At 42.5% G+C, this 18,928-nt stretch overlaps 1 protein-coding gene across 1 annotated transcript in view; it reads left to right on the top strand.

Moving 5' to 3' along the window:
- Positions 1-18,928, top strand: part of LOC115005566 (dynamin-1-like) — a 40,330-nt gene that overhangs the window by 17,924 nt on the left and 3,478 nt on the right. Inside the window, 14 exon segments of the mRNA XM_029427438.1 lie at positions 1-53; positions 8,668-8,754; positions 9,638-9,708; positions 9,848-9,899; positions 11,085-11,096; positions 12,726-12,839; positions 12,923-13,032; positions 13,207-13,318; positions 13,499-13,510; positions 13,889-14,017; positions 14,019-14,057; positions 14,187-14,273; positions 17,782-17,936; positions 18,127-18,288. The exon segment at positions 1-53 is cut by the window's left edge and continues 86 nt beyond it. Of these exon segments, the coding sequence (XP_029283298.1) occupies positions 1-53; positions 8,668-8,754; positions 9,638-9,708; positions 9,848-9,899; positions 11,085-11,096; positions 12,726-12,839; positions 12,923-13,032; positions 13,207-13,318; positions 13,499-13,510; positions 13,889-14,017; positions 14,019-14,057; positions 14,187-14,273; positions 17,782-17,936; positions 18,127-18,288 (1,195 nt within the window).

The raw sequence follows: 18,928 nt of genomic DNA, 5'->3' as shown, positions 1-18,928 counted from the left end.
TCGACATGGTGATCAACGAGCTGGTGAACACTGTGAGGCAGTGCACACAGAAGGTACAAATATATATTGCGAATACTACATACTGCGAATATCTACTGCGAATACTACATACTGCTAATACTACATACTGCTAATATATACTGCGAATACTACATACTGCGAATATCTACTGCGAATACTACATACTGCGAATACTACATACTGCGAATATCTACTGCGAATACTACATACTGCTAATATATACTGCGAATACTACATACTGCTAATATCTACTACGAATACTACATACTGCGAACATCTACTGCGAATACTACATACTGCTAATACTACATACTGCTAATATATACTGCGAATACTACATACTGCGAATATCTACTGCGAATACTACATACTGCGAATACTACATACTGCGAATATCTACTGCGAATACTACATACTGCTAATATATACTGCGAATACTACATACTGCTAATATCTACTACGAATACTACATACTGCGAATACTACATACTGCGAATATCTACTGCGAATACTACATACTGCGAACATCTACTGCGAATACTACATACTGCTAATACTACATACTGCTAATATATACTGCGAATACTACATACTACGAATACTAAATACTGCTAATATATACTGCGAATACTACATACTACGAATACTAAATACTGCTAATATATACTGCGAATACTACATACTACGAATACTAAATACTGCTAATATATACTGCGAATACTACATACTACGAATACTAAATACTGCTAATATATACTGCGAATACTACATACTACGAATACTAAATACTGCTAATATATACTGCGAATACTACATACTATGAATACTAAATACTGCGAATACTACATACTACGAATACTAAATACTGCTTATATATACTGCGAATACTACATACTGCTAATACTACATACTGCTAATATATACTGCGAATACTACATACTGCTAATACTACATACTGCTAATATATACTGCAAATACTACATACTGCTAATACTACATACTGCTAATATATACTGCAAATACTACATACTACGAATACTAAATACTGCTAATATATACTGCAAATACTACATACTACGAATACTAAATACTGCTAATATATACTTCGAATACTACATACTACGATTACTAAATACTGCTAATATATACTGCGAATACTACATACTGCTAATACTACATACTGCTAATATATACTGCGAATACTACATACTGCTAATACTACATACTGCTAATATATACTGCGAATACTACATACTACGAATACTAAATACTGCTAATATATACTGCGAATACTACATACTACGAATACTAAATACTGCTAATATATACTGCGAATACTACATACTGCTAATACTACATACTGCTAATATATACTGCGAATACTACATACTGCTAATACTAAATACTGCTAATATATACTGCAAATACTACATACTACGAATACTAAATACTGCTAATATATACTGCGAATACTACATACTATGAATACTAAATACTGCTAATATATACTGCGAATACTACATACTGCTAATACTACATACTGCTAATATATACTGCGAATACTACATACTGCTAATACTACATACTGCTAATATATACTGCGAATACTACATACTGCTAATACTACATACTGCTAATATATACTGCGAATACTACATACTACGAATACTAAATACTGCTAATATATACTGCAAATACTACATACTACGAATACTAAATACTGCTAATATATACTGCGAATACTAAATACTGCTAATATATACTGCGAATACTACATACTACGAATACTAAATACTGCTAATATATACTGCGAATACTACATACTGCTAATACTACATACTGCTAATATATACTGCGAATACTACATACTGCTAATACTACATACTGCTAATATATACTGCGAATACTACATACTACGAATACTAAATACTGCTAATATATACTACGAATACTACATACTACTAATATCTACTGCGAATACTACATACTACGAATACTACATACTGCTAATATCTACTACGAACACTACATACTACGAACACTAAATACTGCTAATATCTACTACGAATACTACATACTGCTAATATATACTACGAATACTACATACTACGAATACTACATACTGCTAATATATACTGTGAATACTACATACTGCTAATACTACATACTGCTAATATATACTGCAAATACTACATACTACATGCTGCTAATATATACTGCGAATACTACATACTACGAATACTAAATACTGCTAATATATACTGCGAATACTACATACTGCTAATACTACATACTGCTAATATATACTGCGAATACTACATACTGCTAATACTACATACTGCTAATATATACTGTGAATATTATATACTGCTAATATATACTGCAAATACTACATACTACGAATACTACATACTGCTAATATCTACTACGAATACTACATACTGCTAATATCTACCACGAATACTACATACTGCTAATATCTACTGCGAATACTACATACTGCTAATATCTACTACGAATACTACATAGTGCTAATATCTACTACGAATACTACATACTGCTAATATCTACTACGAATACTACATACTGCTAATATCTACTACGAATACTTCATACTGCTAATATCTACTACGAATACTACATACTGCTAATATCTACCACGAATACTACATACTGCGAATATCTACTACGAATACTACATACTGCTAATATCTACTACGAATACTACATACTGCTAATATCTACTACGAATACTACATACTGCGAATATCTACTGCGAATACGACATACTATGAATACTACATACTGCTAATATATACTGCGAATACTATATACTACGAATACTAAATACTGCTAATATATACTCAATACTGCTAATACTAAATACTGCTAATATATACTAAATACTGCTAATACTAAATACTGCTAATATATTCTACGAATACTATATACTACGAATACTAAATACTGCTAATATTTACTTAATACTGCTAATACTAAATACTGCTAATATATACTAAATACTGCTAATACTAAATACTGCTAATATATACTAAATACTGCTCATACTAAATACTGCTAATATATACTATGAATACTGCTAATACTAAATACTGCTAATATATACTATGAATACTGCTAATACTAAATACTGCTAATATATACTATGAATACTATATACTGCTAATATTTACTTAATACTGCTAATACTAAATACTGCTAATATATACTATAAATACTACATACTATGAATACCAAATACTACTCATATATACTAAATACTGCTAATACTAAATACTGCTAATATATACTACATACTACCAACACTAAATACTGCTAATATTTACTAAATACTGCTAATACTAAATACTGCTCATACTAAATACTGCTAATATATACTGCTAATGCTAAATACTGCTAATATATACTACGAATACTATATACTACGAATACTAAATACTGCTAATATATACTATAAATACTGCATACTACGAATATCAAATACTACTAATATATACTAAATTCTGCTAATACTAAATACTCGCGAGGGCAGCAGCTCCAGTAAGGAACCCCAATCTTCCCTTCTCCGGGCCACATCCTCCAGCTCTGACTGGGGGATCCTGAGGCGTTCCCAGTGAGGAGATATAATCTCTCCACCGAGTCCTGGGTCTTCCCCAGGGTCTCCTCCAGCTGTACCTGGAACACCTCCCTAGGGAGGCGCCCAGGTGGCTCCTTACTAGATGAACCACCTCAACTGGCTCCTTTCAACGTAAAGGAGCAGCGGCTCTACTCCGAGTCTCTCCTGATGGCTGAGCTTCTCACCCTCTCTCTAAGGGAGACGCCACCCGTCTGAGAAAACACATCTCGGCCGCTTTTACCCGTGATAATAATAATAATAATAATAATAATAATAATAATAATAATACATTTTATTTATAAGCGCACTTTTCATTTGTGTAAACAAAACTCAAAATGCTACAGAGTAAAAACGATGAGCAAAATATACATTTAAAAAAATAAAATAAAAACATTTGATAGACAAGACAACACTTTAAAATGGTTAAAGTCGAGCAAAATGCTGTTAAAAAGATGCGTTTTAGGCCCGTTTTAAAAGCATTTGTTTTAAAAGCATCCACAGTCTGGGAGCGGCGGAGCAGAAGACGCGATCTCCCATGGTTTTGAGCTTGGTCCTGGGGGGAAGGAGGAGGTTAGCCTTTACAGAACGGAGGTTTCTTGTGAAGGTTTGTGGGGTGAGCAGTTCTCTGAGGTAGGATGGAGCATTTCCGTGAATGCACTGATGGGTGTAAAGGGAGATTTTATAATCAATCCTGAGTGAGACCGGGAGCCAGTGCAGTGATTTGAGAATGGGTGTGATGTGTTCGTACTTTCGCACTCGCAACAGAATCCTAGCAGCGCTGTTCTGGATGTATTGCAGCCTCTGGATGTTTTTGCTATGAATCCCAATGAGAAGTGCGTTGCAGTAGTCAAGTCAGGAGGAGACAAAGGCATGGACAAGCTTTTCAGCATCTGACAGAGAGAGTGTGGGGCGGAGCTTGGCAATATTTTTGAGGTGGTAGAAGGAGTTCTTGCATGTTTGTCTGATGTGGGCCTCAAAGGTCAGGTGAGGGTCCATTTTAACACCCAGATGGGTGACTGTTGATGAGAGTGGAATGTTCTGACCGGAGAAGGTGATGCAGGTTATGGAGGAGGACTGGACCTGATGTGGGGTGCCAACTAGAAGGGCTTCGGTTTTAGTGTTGTTTAATTGGAGGAAATTGTGCTTCATCCACGCCTCTATCTCCTCCAGGCAGGTGGTTAATGTGGATGATGGCAGAGGTGCAGAGGGGGTTGGGTTAGTTCTGATGTAGAGTTGTGTGTCATCAGCATAGCAATGGAACGATATTCCATGCCGGTTGATGACACGACCAAGGGGGGACATGTAGATGGTGAAAAGAGTGGGGCCCAGGACAGATCCTAGAGGGACACCACAGGTGACAGAGTGTATTTGTGATTTTGACACTCCCAAGGTGACGTGCTCAGTCCTCCCAGTGAGATATGAGGTAAACCAGTTTAGGGCCGAGTGAGAGAGTCCGATTGTGGAGTGAAGACGGTTGAGGAGGATGTCATGATCAACGGTATCAAAAGCTGCAGTTAGATCAAGGAGGATGAGGAGAGATGGAGATCCGGCGTCAGCTGTCATCAGCAGATCGTTGGTGACCCTAACCAGGGCAGTTTCTGTACTGTGGCCAGAGAGGTTATTGAAGTTGAGATGGTCCTGAATCTGAGTGGCAACTACTTTTTCCAGCACCTTGGATAGAAATGGCAGGTTGGAGATGGGTCTGTAGTTGGCAAGGACATCTGGGTCTAAGGTGGGTTTTTTGAGGAGTGGTTTGATGGCAGCAGTTTTTAAAGGGGATGGAACATGACCAGACTGGAGGGAGTGGTTTATCACTGTAGTGATGAGGGGACTTATGGCACAAATGTTAGATTTGACCAGGGCTGTGGGAAAGGGGTCCAGGACACAGGTGGAGGGTTTCATCTTTTTGTTGATGGCCTCAACCTCTTGCTGCGAGATGTCAGTGAAGCGGCAAAGAGGCTGGGTAGGTCCGGGCTGGGGGTTGACAGTCGGGACTGGCAGAGTATCGGAGTTGGAGAGGAGAGAGTGGATGGTATCTACTTTTTTCTGAAAAATACAATGAAATTGTCACACTGCTCCTCTGTGGTGTCTTGGTGCAAGGGAGTTTGAGGTTTGAGGAGATGATTAACTGTGGAAAAAATTAGCTTGGACTTGCCAGGACTATTGTTGATGATGTTGGAGTAGAAAAGTGACCGTGTGTCTCTGAGGGACTTTGCGTAGGCCTTTTGGTGGTCTCGGTATGCCTGTCTGTGAACAGTAAGTTCACAGATTCATTGACTGATGTGAGATTTATAGCGGAGAGATGCTGGAGATCCGAGGTCATGGTGTCCAGGTTGATTTGTTCAGATTTCTGAAATGGATTTAACATTTTGGTTTGGTGTAGGGAAGCAGGAGTGGCAGATCCATTGTGATGGCCTTGTGATCCGACACACCCAGATCGTAAACAGATAGATTACGGATGGGGGCAGAGTTAGTGATGACTAGGTCAAGTGTGTGTCCCCTAGTGTGTGTGGGGACATGTTGAATGAGGTTGAGGCAGTCCAGAAGGTGTAGGAACTCGGCTGCATAGTGACAGGAGGGGGTGTCAACGTATATATTTATATCTCCAAGTATTATAATATTTCCAGAAGTAGTGCAGAGTATAGTTAGAAGGTCGTGCATCTCTGGGATGAAAGCTGAGTTGGGTTTCGGTGGTTGGTAGATGAGAAGTATTGTCAGGGTGAAGGGTGGTTTACATTTATATCCAAGGCATTCAAATGAGGATAGTACAAGCAGAGGCAAGGGGGACAGTTTCAGGTCTTTTCTGGTATTATTGCTAAGCCGCCACCACGACCAGTGCTGCAAGCCTTTTCTAGGTAGCTGTAGCCAGGGGGACAGACTTCATTTAGGGCAAAGTAAACCTCTGGCTGTTGCCACGTTTCCGTAAGGCACATAAAGTCTATTCCCTTGTCCAAGATGTGGTCTTGTATGAAAGATGATTTGTTGGTTAGGGATTGTGCATTAAAAAGTTCTATTTTGACTCTGGATGAAATGGTGGATTTCTGTAGGGTGTAATGAAATCCACTCCACGTTTTCCGCTCTGCTCAATGTGTAGTGATCTCGCAGTGTTTCCTGTGCTATTAACACCGCCATTAGGACCACATCATCTGCAAAGAGCAGCGATGAGATCCTCAGGCCACCGAACTGCAACCCCTCTCCTCCACGACTACGCCTCGATATCCTGTCCATGAAAATCACGAACATAATTGGTGATAGAGTGCAGCCCTGGCGGAGGCCAACATTCACTGGGAACGAGTCCGACTTACTGCCGAGTATACGGACAAAACTCTCGCTCACCCCCCTCAGACCCCCTCACCCCATACTCCCGCAGCACCCCTCACAGTCTCACCCGGGGGACCCGGTCATATGTCTTCTCCAGATCCAGAAAATACATGTAGACCGGATGGGCGTACCTTCTAAGTCAAATTCAGCAGGGTCCCACCCTTGCTGTACACAGCTTAGATGGTTCCCCGCTTCCCCCTCCTGAGGTGCCGGATGGTTTTCCAGAAGCACCTTGGTGCCAAGTGTCCAAAACATGCGGCCTCAGATCAGATGATACGATTACAAAATCGATCATTGACCTTTGGTCTAGGGTGCTCTGGTACCACGTACACTTATGAGCATCCTTATGTTTGAACATGGTGTTTGTTATGGCCATTCCATGACTAGCACAGTAGTCCAACAACAAACGACCGTTCGGGTTTAGATCAGGGAGGCCGTTCCTCCCAATCATGCCCTTCCAGGTGTCGCCATCGTTTCCCACATGTGCGTTGAAGTCTCCCAGCAAGACTACGGAGTCCCCTACTGGAGCGCCCTGCAGGGCTCCATTCAGGGTCTCCAAGAAAGCCGAATGCTCTGAACTGCGGTTTGGGGCATAGGCAAAAACAATAGTTTTCCCCCCCATAACCCGAAGGCGTAGGGAAGCGACCCTCTTGTCCACCGGTGTGAACTCCAACGTAGCGGCGCTCAGCCGGGGACTTGTGAGTATCCCCACACCCGCCCGACGCCTCACACCTTTGTCAACTCCGGAGAAGAATAGAGTCCAACCGCTTCCAGAGCCAAGACTGCGTAAAGGTAAGCCCCACCAGATCCAACTGGTAGTGCTCCACCTCCCGCACTAGTTTCGGCTCCTTCCACCACAGAGAGGTGACGTTCCACGTCCCCAGAGCCAGCCTCTGCTGCCCGGGTCTGGTCCGTCGAGGTCCCTGAACATCACCCGTGTGACAGCGCACCTCACCCCAGCGTTTTTTCCCATGAGTGGTGGGCCCACAGGATGGATGGATGGGAAGCATCACATAGCTTCTTCGGGCTGTGCCTGACCCGGCTCCGTGGCAAACCTGGCCACCAGACGCTCGCTGTTGGGTCCTCCCTTAAGCCTGGCTCCATACGGGGGCCCCAGGCTTCCTCCGGGCAGGGTTTCTCCTTTCCTTTCCCTTTTTTCATGAAGTCGTTTTGAACCATTCTTAGTCTGGCCCCTCGCCTGAGACCAATTTGCCTTGGGAGACCCTACCAGGAGCACTAGGCTCCAGACAACACAGCTCTCAGGTTCATAGGGACACACAAACCTCTCCACCACGATAAGGTGATGGTTCCCAGAGAGGTTCCCACTGCTAATATATACTACTAATACTAAAAACTACTAATACTAAACACTACTAATACTAAATACTACTAATACTTAATAATATTACTACGAATATATATTACTACTAAATACTAATACTACTACTTATATATACTAATAATACTACTACTTATATATACTACTAAATACTAAGACTAATATATACTACTAATACTAAATACTACTTATACTAATAATATATACTACTAATACTAATTACTATTGTTAATACTACGAATAAATACCACTAATAATACTTCTAATACTACTACTAGTGGTCGTCTGGTTTTTGTTTTACGTCACTCTTCAGTGTCTGACCTTTGACCTCTCTGTACTTCCTGTGTAGTTGGCTCAGTTTCCGATGCTCAGGGAGGAGATGGAGAGAATTGTCACCCAGCACATCAGAGACCGGGAGAGTCGCACCAAAGACCAGGTCTGTCTGTCTGTCTGCCTGTCTCTCTGCCTGGCTGTCTCTCTGTCTCTCCTTCTGTCTGTAAGTCTATCTGACTGTCTGTCTGTATCTCTGCCTCTCTATCTGCCTGTCTATCTCTCTGATTGTCTGCCTGTCTCTCTCTCTGTCTCTCTATCGCTCTGCCTGTCTCTCTGACTGCCTGGATGTCTCTCTGACTGTCTGTCTCTCTGACTGTCTCTCTGCCTCTCTGTCTGTCTCTTCCTGTTTCTCTGTCTGTCTCTGTCTGTCTCTCTGCCTGTCTCTCTGCCTGCCTGTCTCTCTGTCTGTCTCTCTGACTGGGCCAGCAGCATCTCGGCTGCTGACAGGAAGACACTGAACAGACTGGTTAAGAAGGCTAGGTCTGTCCTGGGAACCCGATGGACACTGTGGAGGTGGTGGGAGACAGGAGAATGACGGCCAAGCTGTCCTCTCTATTGGACAACATGTCGTCCCCCCTCCAGGACACTTTGTCCGCACTGTGCAGCTCCTTCAGCAACAGGCTGCTTCACCTGCGGTGTCTCACGGAGAGATACCGTAGGTCCTTTCACCCTGCAGCAGTCAGACTGTACAATCCCCTGGTAGACCACCACACCAAGAAAAGTCTATTCCACCACTGTGTGCAATTATCAATGCCTTGTGCAATATTCACTTTTTATAACTTCTGCGATTATCACTGTTATATACAATTTTCACTCTTACACATTTTTTCCAATGACTCTACTTATATTACTGTTACTGTAGTTATTCTATTTAATTGTGTACTCGCCACTTTACTCTCTTGCTCTTTGCTGTAACAACGTAAATTTCCCCATCATGGGACAAATAAAGGATTTCTGATTCTGATTCTGTCTCTATCTGTCTCTAGGTGATGTTATTGATTGACATTGAGTTGGCCTACATGAACACAAACCATGAAGACTTCATCGGCTTTGCAAAGTAAGAAAGTCTGAACTTCATCACATGACTGTAATGATATGACATGTTAAGACCTCAAGGGGGATTTACACAAGTGAGTGGCGACATTTGACCAGAAGACTAATCTGTCTATCTGCCTGTCTCTTTGACTGTCTGTCAGTGCTCAGCAGAAGAGCAATCAGATGAGTAAGAAGAAAGCAGCAGGAACCCAGGTGAGTCTGCATGTAACCTGACCCCATAATGTAAGAAAACCCCATAATGTAACACAACCCCATAATATAACACAACCCCATAATGTAACAAAACCCTATAATGTAACACAACCCCATAATGTAACAAAACCCTATAATGTAACACAACCCCATAATGTAAGAAAACCCCATAATGTAACACAACCCCATAATATAACACAACCCCATAATGTAACACAACCCCATAATGTAACAAAACCCTATAATGTAACACAACCCCATAATATAACACAACCCCATAATGTAACACAACCCCATAATTTAACAAAACCCCATAATGTAACAAAACCCCATAATTTAACAAAACCCCATAATATAACACAACCCCATAATGTAACACAACCCCATAATATAACACAACCCCATAATGTAACACAACCCCATAATATAACACAACCCCATAATATAACACAACCCCATAATGTAACAACCCCATAATGTAACACAACCCCATAATGTAACAAAACCCTATAATGTAACACAACCCCATAATGTAACACAACCCCATAATATAACACAACCCCATAATGTAACACAACCCCATAATATAACACAACCCCATAATGTAACACAACCCCATAATATAACACAACCCCATAATGTAACAAAACCCTATAATGTAACACAACCCCATAATGTAACACAACCCAACCCCATAATGTAACACAACCCCATAATGTAACAAAACCCTATAATGTAACACAACCCCATAATATAACACAACCCCATAATGTAACACAACCCCATAATATAACACAACCCCATAATGTAACAAAACCCTATAATGTAACACAACCCCATAATGTAACAAAACCCTATAATGTAACACAACCCCATAATGTAACACAACCCCATAATATAACACAACCCCATAATGTAACACAACCCCATAATATAACACAACCCCATAATGTAACACAACCCCATAATATAACACAACCCCATAATGTAACACAACTCCTTAATAAAATGAGATACAGTATCAGTCAGGACATGTTCAGATTACTTCTTTGAACATTATTGAGTTTTATTACATTATCGGACATTATTACATAATATATTATTATGTTGTGCTACCAGGTCATTAAAGATAATTTTCTCTTCTCACCATCTCTTTTTCTCTGCCTCTGTTGCCGCGGCAACCAGGACGAGATCATGGTGAGTGTGTTTTTGTGTGAGAGGGTGTGCGTGTGTGTGTGAGAGAGAGGGTGTGTGAGAGAGTGTGTGTATGTGTGTGAGAGAGTGTGTGCGAGAGAGTGTGTGTGTGTGTGTGTGTGTGAGAGAGAGAGAGAGAGAGAGAGAGACAGTGTGTGTGTGTGTGTGTGTGTGTGTGTGAGAGAGAGAGAGAGTGTCTGTGTGTGAGAGAGAGTGTGTGTGTGAGAGCATGTGTGAGAGAGTGTGTGTGTGTGTGAGAGAGTGTGTGTGTGTGTGAGAGAGTGTGTGCGAGAGAGAGTGTGTGTGTGTGTGTATGTGTGTGTGTGTGTGTGTGTGTGAGAGACAGAGAGAGAGAGAGAGAGAGTGTGTGTGTGTGTGTGAGAGAGTGTGAGTGTGAGAGCATGTGTGAGAGAGTGTGTGTGTGTGTGAGAGAGTGTGTGCGAGAGAGAGTGTGTGTGTGTGTGTGTGTGTGAGAGAGAGAGAGAGAGAGAGAGAGAGTGTGTGTGTGTGTGTGTGTGTGAGAGAGAGAGAGTGTGTGTGTGAGAGCGTGTGTGAGAGAGTGTGTGTGAGAGAGAGTGTGTGTGTGAGAGCGTGTGTGAGAGTGTGTGTGAGAGAGAGTGTGTGTGTGAGAGAGAGAGAGAGAGAGAGAGTGTGTGTGTGTGTGTTTTGTGGTATCGATTCTCAAAAACATAGTTTTTTTAATTAATAGTTAATATAAAAAATATATAAATCCATATACAATTTGTATATATACAGCAGTGTTTCCCCTAGGTTTACTCTAGGTTTACTGCTTTGGAGGGGTGACCACCGTGCGACAGGGGGGGGGAAGAGAAGGAGGGGGGGCTGGGGCTGGATGAGGTCCGTGCAACGGGGGAGGGGGGGATTTGTGCGTGCGTGGCGCGGTTTCTATTTAGTTCTTCCCTCTCCTTTCTTCCACTCTGTAGGTGTGTGCGCACGTGTGTGTATGTGTCAGCTGCGAAGCCCCGCCCTTCGCAAAACTGAGCGAAGGAGAGAATGTGAATGTTAGACAGTACAAACTGAAACATGCACATAAATTAGATCAATAGCATAAGCATTTAGTTTATTTAATAAAAGAGACCTGTGAATGTGATAAGTGAGTTGTGAATAAAAAATATATATATTTTGAGAAAAAGAAAAAAAAACACCTTGAATTTCAGGCGGGCTCCGATGGGGGGCGCAGCGCCCCTCCATGACAATGGTAGGGGAAACACTGTACAGTATTTATGTTTCACTGTCTGTTTCTTTGTAAACCTAATTTACAGAAATAATAAAGAATCCTGCAACCACATTTCATGTATTTATTTTTACTGATATTGGAAAATGTTTTATGTTTTATTCATAAGGAGGTTTGTTCTTTATATCAGAATGAAATTAGATTTAAACAATATATTGAATGGTAACCCTGTATCATGATAGTAATCTTTAAATTCTTACCAACACGGCGCTAGTAATTACATAAAAAAAACTTTTTCAAACATGAATCACGTGATGATTCTGATATATGAGAATTAACCAATCACAGCGCAGCAGCTTGAGCTTTAAAGTGATTCTGTGTGTGTGTGTGTGTGTGTGTGTGTGTGTGTGTGTGTGTGTGTGTGTGTGTGTGTGCAGGTGATCCGTAAAGGCTGGTTGACCATCAACAACATCAGCATCATGAAGGGAGGAGCTAAAGAGTACTGGTTCGTCCTGACAGCCGAGACACTGTCCTGGTACAAAGATGATGAGGTAACACACACACACACACACACACACACACATGCACACGCACGTACACAATGAGCAGACATATGTTTATTGTTGTCCTGCAGGAGAAGGAGAAGAAGTACATGCTTCCTGTGGACAACCTGAAACTCAAAGACATCGAGAAGAGCTTCATGTCCAGCAAACATATCTTTGCCCTGTTCAACACTGAACACAGGTGTGTGTGTGTGTGTGTGTGTGTGTGTGTGTGTGTGTGTGTGTGTGTGTGTGTGTGTGTGTGTGTGTGTGTGTGTGTAGTGTTAATGAACATAGAAACACTACGCAGATGATGCTGATGTTTATCTGTTTCTCTTTTACAACATTGAATGAAATATAAATGGGAATGTTTCAGAAACGTGTACAAAGACTCTCGTCAGCTGGAGTTAGCCAGCGAGTCTCAGGAGGAGGTGGACAGCTGGAAGGCTTCTTTCCTACGTGCTGGAGTGTACCCTGAACGCAACGTGGTACAGATCATTATTACTTCTGTATTACTACATTATTACTGCAGTATTACTACATTATTACTGCTATATTACTACTATTATTACTGCAGTATTACTATATTCTTACTGTAGTATTACTACATTACTATAAGATATTATTAAATCGTTATTTAATAATTATTTTATTTCTCCCTCCTGCAGGATAAAGAGAAGGTGAGTTCCTGTCTTCTTATTTACTGACAGGTGTTCCTATTATTTTGTCCACCCCATTGATATCATAAGGGTGGATTAAACAGACACACCACAAACTACTTTATAAAAACAGTTAGTTTCGTGTGCAGGTGTGAGTGGGTAGTGTAAATCTTGTTATTTAGACTTTGTATTCAACTAAATCTTGACAAAAAAAGAAATAGGATACAAACTAACAAGGACCTTTGACAAAGGACCAAGATTAAGAAAACTATTTTAGTTTAGTCATCAGATCATATTATGTCATATATGTTGATCTGGTCCCAGCTAGTGTTTAATGACGTCAGTTCTCTTGAATGTACTGAACGCCGCTGGTCGCTCGCGGTCGGCGTGTCTCTGCAGGTGGAGGTGGAGGAGTCTCGGGGCGACGGGCAGATCCACAGTCTGGACCCTCAGCTGGAGCGGCAGGTGGAGATCGTCAGAAACTTGGTGGACTCGTACCTTTCCATCATCCACCGCACCGTCAGGGATCCTCATCCCCAAGACCATCATGCACCTGATGGTCAACAACGTACGACACACACACACACACACACACACACACACACACACACACACACACACACACACACACACACACACACACAGTAACACACAGGAAGTGATGTAACCAGTCATGTGACTCCTCTCTGCTCCTCAGACGAAGGAGTTCATCCACTCCGACCTGTTGGCTCATCTTTACTCCTGTGGAGACCAAAACACCCTGATGGAGGAGTCCCAGGAACAGGTGAGACTGAGAGAGACAGATAGGTGGGGAGAGACAGGGATGAAGTGTACTGTTCTTTAAATAAATGAGCTGATCAAGCAGCAGCTCCTGTCGTGGAAAAAATATGTTCTCCGGGCCAGAGGTGAAAATCTCCTCCTACGATCACTTTTTTAAGCTCTTGACATTCTGGTCTGGTCTTAGTCTTAGCGTAAATATTTCACTTATAGATGGCCTTCAGCCTGCACCTCCTCCGCTCCTGTGCACTGTGGCCTAATGTATATTAGACAGGTTGATATACCACCTGACCCACAACAAATTGCAACAAAAGGTTTCTCAGTGGTTTTCATTCCTACTGGATATACTGATCAACAGAAAAAAAGTCTACCAAAATCAGACCTCCAGAAATGGATTAAAACTGGGTCATTTCGAAGATGGCTGCCGCCGGGCTTCAAAATCACTAAAACAGCTATAACTTCTTCAATAATTGTGATAGAAACATAATTATTGGTTCTAGTCCATGGTTATAGGGATGGACAATCCACTGGTGTCATTTAATTTCAGATCTGGGCAGTATTTAACCTGAAATCCAAGATGGCGGCAAAGAATTAGCGTTAGGGTTAGGGCATCCGACCTCTCAAAGATAAGCACGAAGCTGAGCGCATTTTCATCTTGAAAGGCAATGATCTTTGAATGTGAAACTTCATCTGTAATGTTATGTCCGTTACACTGTCTCAGTTCAGTCCTCATCACTGTCCTCTAGTTCCTCAGAGACTTGATTTGACGTATTGTCACAACACGTCACTTGGCACGATCCACATGCAGATGTACATGGAAGCCCATTCTTTCGGCAGCTGCAACGGGGCGTACCACAAGCTGTGGTGCAGTTGCAGTGTATCATTTCAGAAGATTGTCTGGTGCAGCATTCATGGCAGTCATGATGGGTACGTATCGATTGTCTTCAAGTCCCCAGCCCCAGTCCAGAGGATTAAGGTCACCCCATCCAAACCATGACCTGGCAGTAAACTCAGAGACAATGAAACTTGGTGGCAGATTCCGTTGGGGGAAGACGTTCAGGTGTAACGAAAGACTTAGAAGCAGCGACCTTTTTGTTGTACTTGATCATCTTTCACAAGTTTTTGAAAGACTGATTTCTTCCCAACACCATACACACGAGACGTTGAATCACATCCTGTGAAGGAGTGCAGGAATAATATTTGGGTGCATAACTTATTCCCGAGAAAATGCTTCATCCGATTGATGTCGTATACTTTCAGATTGCTTCTTGACCGGTTGTCTGATCTGAAATATAGTGGTTTCCCATCTGCCAAACAGTAATGAAGCAGAAGCATCAATAAATCTGTGTCCTCTCCGATTAGTGTGGTGGAATGCAGAATTGTGCTGTTTACTGCCGTCTTTGCAATGTCCACATCAGCGTCCCCTTCTGCCTGAATAACTGTGCAGCCCACTTTCTTCAGCTGATCACCAATTAAGGTGATTAGTTGTTGCTTGTTACTGCCGATGGATAGGAATTCATCTCTCTTTCCGTCAAATTCGGTTTCACCGGTCAAGTTCACAGTCGGATACCTGTTAGTTTGTCTCTGCTGAGTGTTATCCTTTATCGAAGGACCTGCACCATAGCCATCAAATACAACAGTTGCTGCCCCATAGTGCCTTATTGTGAAGTCCGCATATGTTCCGGCTATTTTACCATGCGTATCTCCCTTCTTCCACTTGAGTTTGTGCAGCAAGGGTCCTCCATCAAGCACATATCTTTCAGTCTGAGGGTGTGCTGAAGGTGTTTTATCAGGTGCTCCTTCACATGCCAGTGCCTTGGTACAGTGGTCATTGACGGCTTCAGCGAGTTGAGGTTTGTCGGCCTTCCTCAAGATCTTGTTGTCCTCAAAGAGGGATGGTGGGTATGGACTGAGCTCATACCTCATCACTTCCTCAAGTGACAAATCACCAGTCTGGGATACCACCATGTGTCACAACAAGTCAATGGTGGACCCAAGTGCAGCACACAGGAAACCAAGAATAATTGGTAATGACCTTTATTAGTAGTCAGGAGCAGGTTATAGCCGAGTACACTGATCCACAGCGGGATGAGAATAATCCACAAGGACCAACCAATAGGAAGCAGGCAAGGGGTAAGTCGGGGCCGGGCGGAGGGTCAGGAAACAGGCAAGGCAGGTTGAAGGAATCCGGTCTGGGTCGGGAAACAGGCAAAGCAGGCAGGTCAGGGGCAGGCAGGGTCGGCAACGAGAGATCTGTTTGGGGAAGAGCGCTGGAAAGACTTGCATGATACAGAGTACAATCTGGCACTGAGTGAGTGACTGGGAGAGGCTTAAATAAGGTTTTGATTAATTGGCAGCAGCCTGAGCCCAAGGTGAGGTGATGAGGTGGGAGTGGCTGGCTGGTAAGGTGAGAAGGAGGCGGGGTGTGGAAAAGTACCAGGCTGAGGTAGGAAGTACTGGAGCAGACTGTGACACCATGAATCTTTGGAACAGCAAGCTGGGATTGATGGTTCTGTCAGGAGCAACCTGGACAGCAGATGAATTTCCCAGGGTCTTCGCTTTTTCTTTCCTCTTAATAGAGAAGGAAAACACAGGTTGTCCAATCATTCTCTCGATGATTTTGTTCCCAACAGATTCATATTCATGCACGTTGATGTCTTTGTTCGCCACGATACCATTGATGACATTTCTTAATGCAGGATCCGAGGAGAAGGGTGAAAATGCGATCAGCTTCATGCTTATCTTCGAGAGGTCGGATGCGTCTCTTTCAATTCTGGCACCCGTTGCTTCTTTATGTTGTTCGCTTGTTGTGTATGTGAGGTCGTTAAAGTCCTGCATGGTGATGTTGACCTCAGATGTTATGGGGGCTGACATTGTCCACAATGCTCGCTGTTCCTCTGTCATCTTACTGCCATGAGTCAAGCCACCGGTGCTTTTTAGTGATCTCATGAGTGTTTGTTCAATGACTAGATCACAGCTGAGGCCTGCCCAAAACTGGTTTGTTCGCCGGATCACATGGTAGCCATCTGGAAACTTCTCATACACATCTGGGTGGTTTTTCTCAAGATAGGGGATATATTATATATGGGCAATTTATTGATTTTTTGCCGCCATCTTGGATTTCAGGTTAAATACTGCCCAGATCTTAAATTAAATGACACCAGTGGATTGTCCACTCATTAAAACTATGGACTAGAACCAATAATTATGTTTCTATCACAATTATTGAAGAAGTTATAGCTGTCTTAGTGATTTTGAAGCCCGGCGGTGGCCATCTTGGAAATGACCCAGTTTTAACCCATTTCCGAAGGGCTGATTTTGGTAGACTTTTTTTCTGTTGATCAGTATATCCAGTAGGAATGAAAACCACTGAGAAACCTTTTGTTGCAATTTGTTGTGGGTCAGGTGGTTGTTTGTCATAAATTGACCTGTCAATATGTTAAGTCCCCACTCCAGCTTTAAACCAAATGTTGAACCCAACTTGGTTCTCTCTCTTTGCCTGTCTGTCTCTCCAGGCTCAGCACCGTGATGAAATGTTGAGGATGTACCACGCTCTTCGCGAGGGCCTCAACATCATCGGTGACATCAGCACCTCCACCATCGCCACGACGATGCCGCCGCCCGTCGACGACTCCTGGCTGCAGGTGACGGGGATGCCATCGGGACGCAGGTAACTTAGCAACGCGTCAGCTGTTACAGTATCGACGCTCTGCAAACCTCAATTTAATTGCTCTCAAAATTAGCGCAGTTAAAAACCTGCGTGCACGTAATACGAGCACCTCGCGAGGGAGAAAATCTGTGAATCACAGGTTTTTTTGAGACTAAATGGTGTCCCTGAGTCTCTCCTCCGGTCCCTACAGGTCCCCCATGAGCAGTCCAACCCCCCAGCGTCGGGCCCCACCGGGTCCTCCTCGTCCAGGTGGTCGTGCGGCCCCAACTCGTCCCGCAGTGTCTCCGGACCCTGGACCAACACCTTCCGTCCCCTCCCGACCCAACAGAGCGCCCCCTCCTGGGGTCCCCAGGTACCTGCACACACGGATAACAGTCTGATAAAGAAGCACATTGGAGTTTTCTTCTTTGGTGCTTTAGAACATTACATTGCATTACATTAAGAGCAGACGCTATATTGACTTACATTGAACTAAGTACAGGGACAGTCTCCCTGGAGCAACTCAGGGTTAAGTACCTTGCTCAGGGGTACATGGTGGCAGCCTGGTATTGAACTCCCGACCTTCTAGTGTTTTGTTTGGAAAGCGTACCACTAGACCACAGACATGGAAAAGAAAGACTCTTTCTTTCTTCCTCTGCTCATTCTTTTTTATCATCACTCTTGTTCATCATCACTCCTCCATCTGTAAACATATTGACAGAGAGAGATCTCGGACGTCTTTAGCCTCGCTCCATCAGGAAGCTAAGCAATATAGTGCTGTACACGTATTTTAGACACCTTAAACAATCAGTATCAGTTTAAGTTTATGCTATATTTAGCATATTTTCACTGCTTCACCGTGCTCTCAGACAACACTTTCTGACGGGGAAGCTGTTTAAAGCCACCAGGGTCCATTGATAAAAACAGTAATTTAACCTCTCAGAACATGGGAGATGCTGTTAGTTAGTTTGTGTAAATGTCTGAATTAAAGGCGACTAGCTAACAGTTTCCCC

This window comes from Cottoperca gobio, unplaced genomic scaffold (genome assembly GCF_900634415.1).
Source record: "Cottoperca gobio unplaced genomic scaffold, fCotGob3.1 fCotGob3_320arrow_ctg1, whole genome shotgun sequence".
Classification (NCBI taxonomy): Eukaryota; Metazoa; Chordata; class Actinopteri; order Perciformes; family Bovichtidae; genus Cottoperca; species Cottoperca gobio.
This window is presented reverse-complemented; position numbering and strand designations above follow the sequence as displayed.